Source organism: Penaeus monodon, chromosome 41 (assembly GCF_015228065.2).
Source record: "Penaeus monodon isolate SGIC_2016 chromosome 41, NSTDA_Pmon_1, whole genome shotgun sequence".
Lineage (NCBI taxonomy): Eukaryota > Metazoa > Arthropoda > Malacostraca > Decapoda > Penaeidae > Penaeus > Penaeus monodon.
In genome coordinates, this window is record NC_051426.1 from 21,212,397 (window position 1) to 21,221,700 (window position 9,304).

General features: G+C 37.6%; 1 protein-coding gene across 1 annotated transcript in view; it reads right to left on the bottom strand.

Moving 5' to 3' along the window:
- Positions 1-2,125: 2,125 nt before the first annotated feature.
- Positions 2,126-9,304, bottom strand: part of LOC119598444 — a 26,191-nt gene continuing 19,012 nt past the window's right edge. The window contains exons 21-22 of the mRNA XM_037948081.1: positions 8,961-9,121; positions 2,126-3,523 (exon numbers count right to left, since the gene is read on the bottom strand). Of these exons, the coding sequence (XP_037804009.1) occupies positions 3,344-3,523; positions 8,961-9,121 (341 nt within the window). The 3' untranslated portion in view covers positions 2,126-3,343. The remainder of the gene's footprint in view (positions 3,524-8,960; positions 9,122-9,304) is intronic.

The window sequence follows — 9,304 nt, forward strand, 5'->3', positions numbered from 1 at the left end:
TGGACTGATCAGGACTAATGCCCACTTAACTATATGATGCATAACAAATCTATAAGATCTTCATCTCCATTTACATTGACCTGTTTTTTCTCACATTTACTTACTGATTGACCTTTTTTTAAAATACAATTATTAACTTAATAGGCTCCATAAAAAACATTAACCATTCCATATTACTCAACATTCATTAAAGAGAATATCTTTTCACAGCTATATACTTTAAGCCTGAGATCTTGGGCAGCAATTTAATATATTCTTCATTCATTAAAAAAAAACATGTGCATTCATTCATCATTTGTTAATCTCTTATACCAATGGGGCATTGTACATATATGCCATGGCCATAGAGCTGGACCCTTGCAGTGTGGCCATGTACACCTATACCACAGATGCTGAGCCCACTGCAAGTTGTTTAGCATGAACAGTTCTTAGCTTGTTTGGCCATTGTTTGCCCAATGATGAGGAGCCTACAGCCTATTCAAAAAAAAGGCTCTTAGAATTTCACATTTTAGCCCTTCTCGAGTTATATGAGTAATATATGCTTTAGCCAAACATAGAGAGGGCCGCATAAATTATATGCCTTCCATAATTTCCCTTGAGCAGCCTGAATTTGCCCCCAGTGTCGCATGTGTCCAATTTAGTGCCCATAGAGCCCCCTCCCCATTCAGCAATGGGTAAAAAAATCTTTTATCCTTATGCTCTTCTTGCCATCCACCCTGTGATCCCAAAAGAGTGTAACGAAACATGACCTTGCTTGCACCTCGCTGATTCATATATGTCAATAATGAATATTATGAAATATGAGCTAACAAGGATAGCATGAATCAGCTAATTTTTTCCCCAGATAAACTTGCTAGCAGAACGCAATCCCCAACACAGAAAATCTGTGTAACAAAACATAAATTTATTATATATGACAAAAAACACAACAGAATGATAACTAGCTATAAATATGCCTGATTTGGAAACTTAAAACACCAGAGTAAAGATTCATTCTATTCTGAATAATCATACTAACATTTCATGTTATGAATAATCGCGCTATTGATGCTTAAAAATCCAGTCAATAAGAGCTAACTTGCGCCTAAATGCAGTATCATGCATTTCTATAATAAACCCAAATATCATAATTCTGTGCTAAAAGGAAAATAGTGACATTACATATAAAAGGGAAATATATTTTCCACCTACATTAGGCTACTTGATACTTATATACAATATTCCTGTATAAGAACAGGAGTTACTGTACAAAAGTAAAACTGAGATGAAATATTGTCATAATAAAACACATGAGGAAAATACAGCCTCAGAATAAGAAAGAGGAAAAGAAGAGAGAGAAAAGAAAAAAAAAGAAATCCTACAAAAAAGAATATGTAAAACATTCATTGTGCCATAACCATGTAACTTGAACCCAAAAACATGCACTTTCTAAATTACTTTGGTGCATGTAAATTCTGGTTACGAGAACATACGGATGAAGAAAAAATGTAGGCCTAAAAGCGTGGGAAAAAAAATAAATTTTGCATTTTTAAATATATGTTGGGATGGTTTCAGGATATAAGTCCAGTCAATTACACTCCAAAAGCATAATTCATTGGAATAATAGGATATTATAAATAATATAAAAGGAGTTTAACATTTGTATTTCACTGGTACTGATAATTATAGACATCCTCCTGCTAATAAGCATGAGGATATACTGTGGGGTGGGTGTCATTTCCAGTTTAACAACTGTGGAAAATACCTATAGATAAGTCCAGGAAAAAAGACAGAAAGATAAAACAAATCTTTGGTACTATCTTAAAATTCATTTTCCATCATATATTACTGACCAAGACAATGTAAGCAGTTGCATGATAGTGATAAAATAAAACAAGGAAAAAATATATATGAATTAAACAAACAAAAAAATATTAAACTTTCAAAAAAGATATGTAATCTACTGTTAGTTAGTTTTAATATTTTACTCTCATCACCGTATCAGTGTGTATATCCAGTTATACAGATAATTCAGTCGGTACTTGAATACTAATATCCTATTTATCTTAACAGATGAAAAATTGTTGCTTTTTGTTTTTTGTTGTTTTTTGTGTTTTTTTGTGTTTTGTTTTTTGTTTTTGTTTGTGTCTCCTTAAAAAATCATTGCTCCTTCTGATGGATCTATAAAACATAAAATATCGTACAAGGTATACGTTATTAATAACACTCTCCATATCTATATGGCACATAAATAACTTAATGGTCATTATAATGTTTAACATTAAATAAATACCTACCATAAAAACTGTAAAACTGAATACTGCCACTCCAAAAAAAAATAACAAAAAAAAAAAAAAAAAAAAAAAAAACACATGCCACACCATGCTGAGCCCCACTGCAAGTTGTTTGCACTGAACAGTTTCTAGCTTGTTTGGCATTGCTGCAATGATTGAGGAGCTACAGGCCCTTCACAAAAAAGGCTTGAAGTCACATTTTAGCCCTTCTTCATTTTATGAGTTATATATGCTTTAGCCAAAACACATAGAGAGAGGGAAAATTATATGCTCCTAATTTTCCCTTGAGCAGCGAATTTGCCCAGTTGTGTGATCCAATTTAGTGCATGAAGCTCCCATTACTAGCAGGGTTAAAAAAAAATTTTTCCTATGTTGCCATCCACCCCTGATCCAAAGAGTTGTAAAGAAACAGGAAATTGGCTGCCACCTGTGATTTCATATATTGTCAATAAGGAATATTATGGAAATATCGATGTAACAAGGATAGCATGATCAGGAATTTTTTCCAGGTTAAACTTGCCTGCTGAGAACTGCAATCCCAACACAGAAAATCTTGTGTAACAAAATAAAGTATAGTATGACAAAAAACACAACAAGAATTATAACTCCTATAAAATTCTGTGATTGGAAACTTAAAACACCAGAGTAAAGACTTCATTCTAATTTCCTGACATAACATACTAAACCATTTCATTTATGAATAATGCAGCTATTGAGTTTTAAAAACAGTCAATAAGAGTAACTTTGGTCTTTAAATGCAGTATCATGTCTTAGAAAACCCACAAAGCATAATTTCTATTGTAAAAAGGAAAATAATACATTAAAATATATTACTGGATTAAGGCCTCCAATAAAAAATAAGTAAATACAAAAATTAAAAAATAAAAAAAAATTAAAAGTAAATCAACCGAAGAGCTGTTACTATTATCATGTGACAATTTTATTATATCACAGGTCTTTGTAATTAATGGGTATGATGGACTACTGTTTCACAATGCTTGCATGAGTGAAAACTTATGAAAAATCAAGCTTTCAGACCAAAATAATCTGTTAGTTCAACGTTAGGATATTTAACTGCCCCCTGTTGGTGCCGTAGATGAGCCCTTGCACTGGGTATGGAGCCATCTGATGCAGTTCAATGATGTGTGCGGGATCAACTTACTACTTCTATATCTATAAGAACCTGTAATGTCCAGCTTCCCGGCCATAGAACAGAGGATGGTCACATAAATTGATATTTGTGCGACAACCTAGAAAAAGGTTAATTAAAATCCATAAAAGAAAATCATATTTTGAACATCTAGCTATCTCCTTACCTTCCTTGCATGTTGAATATTTTATATCTGTATGCCTATGCTCTATGGTTCCTGGTTCCCTTGTAGGTTGTAGTGTAGGTCATTGTATTCCCACTCCTTCCAATAACATTTTTTTTATCATTTTATATATTTGATCATTTTATATCACACAACTAAAATGACTTCAATCAAAAGTAAAACTTTTTCACTTCCAGTGTAGGGATTTCTGCTTAGTCTCCAAGGGACTAAAGCACAAAGTAAAGTAAAATTGGCCTTCCTGACCTCACCTCATATCCTTTTCTTGAATTACAAGACAGCTTTATAATTTTATACTGATATTATCAATACTGTTAAATTAAGGAAAAGCCCTCCCCCCCCCTCTTTTGTGTGTGATTTGTGTTTGTGTGTTTGTGTGTGTGTGTGTGTGTGTGTTTGTGTCGTGTGTGTGGGTGTGTGTGGTGTGGTGTGGTGTGTGTGTCGTGTGTGTTTTTTTATGTGTCGTGCGTGTGTGATCGAGGTGCGTATGTTCGTGTGTGGCCGTAGTGTGCATTTGATGAGAGAGAGAGAGAGAGAGAGGAAGGAGATAGGAGAGGAGAGCCGAGAGAGGAGAGGGAGAGAGAGAGATGACGAGGAGAGGAGAGAGAGAGAGAGAGTGTATGTGTGTGTGTGTTTGTGTGTGTGTGTGGTGTGTCGTGTGTTGTGTGTGATGTGTGTGTGTCGTGTGTGTGTGTGTGTGGGTGGTCGTGTGTGCATGCGTGTTGTGTGTGTATGTAGTATGTAGTGGTGTGTGTGTGTGTGTGTGTGGGTGTGTGTGGAGTGTGTGTGTTGTGTGTTATGTGTGTGTGTGTGGGTGTGTGTTTGTGTGCATGAAGTGTGTGTCTATGGTTTTTTAAATGGGGGTGTTTTTTTTTTTTTAAGTGGGGGGTATGTATGTATGTATGTATGTATGTAGGTAGGTTATGTATGTATGTAGTATGTGTGTGTGTTGTGTGTGTGAGTGTTCAGGTGTGTGTGTGTGTGTGTGCAGGTGTGTGTGTGGGTGTGTGGAGATGTTGTGTGTGTGGGGGTGTGTGGGTGTGTGTGTGTGTGTGTGTGTGGTGTGTGTTAAGGTGTGTGTTGTGTGTGTGTGTTAAGGTGTGTGTGTGTGTGTGTTCAGGTGTGTGTGTGTGTGTTCAGGTGTGTGTGTGTGTGTTCAGGTGTGTGTGTGTGTTGGTGTGTGTGTGGGGGTGTGTTCAGGTGTGTGTGTGTGTGTGTGTTCAGGTGTGTGTGTGTTGGTGTGTGTGTGTGGTGTGTGTGTGTGTGTGTGTGTGTGTGGTGTATGTGTGTGTGTGGTGTGTGTGTGAGTGTGAGTGTTGTGAGAGAGAGAGAGGAGAGAGAGAGAGGAGGAGAGAGAGAGAGAGGATGGGAGAGAGAGAGAGAGATGAGGAGAGGAGAGAGAGAGAGAGTGTGTGTGTGTGTGTTGTTGTGTGTGTGTGTGTGTGTGTGTGTGTGTGTGTGTGGTGTGTGTGTTTGCTTGTGTGTGTTCCATGTGTGTGTGTGTTCATGTGTGTGTGTCATGTGTTGTGTTCATGTGTGTGTGTCATGGGTGTTGTGTTCATGTGTGTGTGTTCAGGTGTGCGTGTGTGTGTGCGTGTGTGTGTGTGTTCAGGTGTGTTGTGTGTGTGGGTGTCGTGTGTTAGGTTGTGTGCGATGTGTGTGTGTTCAGGTGTGTGTGCTGTGTGCTGTTCAGGATGTGTGTGTGTGTGTGTTCAGGGTGTGTGTGGTGTGTGTGTGTTCCAAGTGTGTGTGTTGTGTGTTGTGTGTGTTTGTGTCATGTGTGTGTGTTGTGTGTGGTGTGTGTGTGTGTGTGTGTGTGTGTGTGTGTGTGTGTGTGTAGTGTGTGTGTGTTCATGTGTGTGTTCATGTAGTGTGTTCATATGTGTGTTCATATGTGTTCATGTGTGTATGTGTGTGTGTGTGTGTGTGTCGATGGTGTGTGTGTGTGTGTGGGTTATGTGTGTGTGTATTCATGTGTGTGTGTGTTAGTGTTGGGTATTTCATGTGTGTGTGTGTGTTGTTGTGGTGTGTGTGGTGTGTGTGTGTGTGTGTGTGTGTGTGTGTGTGTTGGTGTGTGAGTGTGTGTGTTCATGTGAGAGTGTGTGTGTGTGTTCATGTGTGTGTGTGTGTGTGTGTTCATGTGTGTGTGTGTATTCATGTGTGTGTATGTGTTCATGTGTGTGTATGTGTTTGTATGTTCATGTGTGTGTGTTTTCGTTGGTGTAAGTGTGTGTGTTTGTGTTGGTGTGTGTGGGTTTGTGTTGATGTATGTGTGTGCGTGTTTATGTTGGTGTATGTCAATGAATGTCTGTGTCAGTGAAGGTATTTGCCAATGAGTGTTTGTGTCAGTATGGGTGCATAAGTGTACATGTGTATGTATGATTTTCAGAGTAACTGTATACTAAAAAATTTGTGAGGATATTTTCCTATTTCTGTTCTTTAATTCCTTATATGTGCATATGTTTTTGTGAGTACAGAGAATCAAACCATGGAAACTGATACATACCAAAGCATTAAAAATCTTTGAAATTTGTGCTAAACCTCCAATGGAAAATATAAGGTCTGAAGATATGAATACCCTATTTTTATGACATGCAGTGGGAGTGTAGAATGCTTTATGTCATTCATGTTGGTACATAAAAAGTACTTCATGCAAAAGAAAAAAATTCCTAAATACAGGGCCCTCCTATGTTTGTCACAAAACAATAGAGCTAATGCACCTGTAAACCATCCAGTGTGCCATCTGTCCTCCCACTCTGAAAGTCAGAATATATAGGGGAAATACATATAACATGCATGTTTTCTTTTTACCAGGGATGAGGGAACCTACAACCCCACAGCACATCATAAAAATAGGGTTTTAATATTTTCAAACCTCACATTTTATGACTAATGCCGTGGGGGTGTAGAATGCTGCCTAAAAATTAGAGACAGAAGGGGGGAAAAGAAAATTAGTTACCTGTCTATTGAAAGAGACAATAAGAGCAAAATTAATTATCTAAACATGAGGTCAATGAAGATTTACAAATGAAATTCTTTTGGTCATTTAATATTTGTTTCCAACATTGCAAAAAGGGGAAGGAGGAAGCATAAGATAATACAAAACATGGAATAGGGAGACTGAAATAAGGTTGAATACGTTCAGAGGATAGAATATTAAATTTCTGAAACTGCACGTGTTTATTTGAAGGCCCACACCAATAAAGAATCTATAAGCATTTCTTAGGAGGCCTTAATATAATATTAAAGCAAAAAGGCCATTACCATGCAGGGCACATTAGAAATGTTAATCAACCCCTACTGTGATGGGTATTAGAAATCTTTCAGTGTAATAGACTCTGGTGATTTCTGGCAACATCAAGCCTCTGGGCGCGGGGAGTCTGCTACATGCAGCAGAACTTCCTGAAATGTACTCTAAGCGCTTTCCATGAAGATAGCCATAAGAAGTCAAATGGTCTTGGCTTTAACTAGTCTGGTCAAAGGATCTAAGAAAAAGTTTATAGAGATGCACAGTTCTAAACTGGTGTGCAATGGGATTTGAGTCTGGAAACAGGCCTCTTCAATCATTCAACAAACGACTAGCGCAATCAGGCAGAGGACAAGAATACATGCCATGCCCACTGTAAACACAAGTTCATTCTATGGTCTTTACACATACATGGGCTCTACAAGTGTTAGTCAACAAGGACCAATTTCAGTTATCAAGATACAGGCACTAGGGACTACAGATAGACTGCCTTGGTGGATGAGTACATATGGAGCTATCCATTTGTAAAAAATTCACAAAAAACTACAGGGGACAGAACATAAATCCGTTGTCATTGTGTTAAGATAGATCCCAAGCATTGCAAATTTTATTATTGTGTAGATTCCTCCAAAGTCTATCAGAACTACAACTAAGAGAGTTAAGATATTTCTTAACCCAACCACCACAGATTTATGTTCTGTCCCCTATCGTTTTTTTGTGAATTCTGTTACATACAGAAGGCTCCACATGTGCTCAGCTGGCAAGGAGTCTATCAGCAAACCCTAGTGATCGATCCTGATTTCCCATTCCTTGAATTGGCGGGAATATGTGTTTTTCTTCTTAATACAACTGATATCGATACTCTTATTTTTGTTATTGATGTTAGTATTATTAATTTGTTATTAAAATCTTGGTAACATTTGAGACAATGAAATAATACAAAGGACCCTTTCCAAAAGTCAAGGAAAAGGATAACAGGTAAGATAAATAGGACTAATAACTGACTCGTTGGTGATTCTGCACTTGTGGAGCCATCTATGTGTAAACACAATAAATAAAGTTATATTACAGTGTTCATGGCATATATTCTTGCCATCTGTGCCAATTGGGTTAACACCAGCAAGAAATGGCACATGATCAATTGTCATGATAATTCTTGATTCAGAGAAATTATCCACTTCCTTTAGCAGCGAGGTCTACTATCCATAGGAAGTATAATCTGACCAAAGAAAATCTCTGGGGAAGATGCCAGAGCTACCAAGGATATTGCTCTTCAAGAACAAATGCTGCATGTTCCCAGTGATAATTCAACCTCAAGAATATGTATGGTCAAGATAAGGATAAGTCCGATATGCGAAGCTTAGCTCGCCTGGGCTATACCATGAGGGGAGCCCGGCCTGTGTCGACTAATGCCGACTCGCTCACGTGTGTCAGCTGGTGCTGACTTGACTGAACCTAGTCCTTACCCGCTGTGGTGCCCAGACACAGTAGTAACCTCCAGGCGACAATTGCAACTTCTTCGCAAACCGCCGACCCCTCGGATGAAAGGCTACCACTGTACTAGCCTAGAGGCTTGTATGGTCAACTTTAAATAGTGCTTTTATAATGTGCTAGTTAAACTCTTACCTTCACAGTCACTGGTGAACATTACCAAATATTACCAGGCCTGTTTTTCAAAATTTCAATAACTAGCTGGATAATTCTTTCAAAAATGAAATTGTCACCAAAAAATCATGGCTGTGTTTGGTTTATGAAAAAGTTTCAGAAGTTACAAATATAGAAGTCTGTTTCTACTGAATACAGTTTCAGAAAACATGACTCCTTGACAAGGACCAGTTTCAAACCTTTGTTGACACCGGGCTGGCAAAATACATTCTGACTTACTGAGTGGAAGGACAGATGGCGGTATGTGGACAAGTTAGCTTTATTGTTTTGTGACGAACGTAGGGGTGGGCCCTGAATTGTAGGAAGTACTTTTTATGTGCCACCTTGAATAGCATGCAGCACTCTACACCTTTACCTGCATTGGTCATAAAATAACACTTTGCTCTTTAGCAAAACTCATATCTATAACAAGTACCAACCACAACTGAAATAAAGTAAACTTACCTGCTTGGTGTTATGATGTGAAACAAATCGTGGTGTGTGTGATGCAAATCCAACAACTAAATGCCGTGCCACAGGAGAGAGGCTGACACAGATGGTATTTGGTGCAAAAATATAGCTATAGAGAAGTTGTCCACGTGACTTTTCTCTTAAGCTGTATACACCTGTTGTAAATAAATTTACTGTAATATTTTCTACAAAGAAAAGAAAGCTTTTTTTTTTTTAAGGCTTATCACAAGGCTGACATTATGTCTAATAAGTCTGCAAAAACATGTGTGGCTGAGTTGACTGGATAAAAAATTAGTGAAGACTAGTGAGGATTTATACAAAAAATTTACATATCAAAA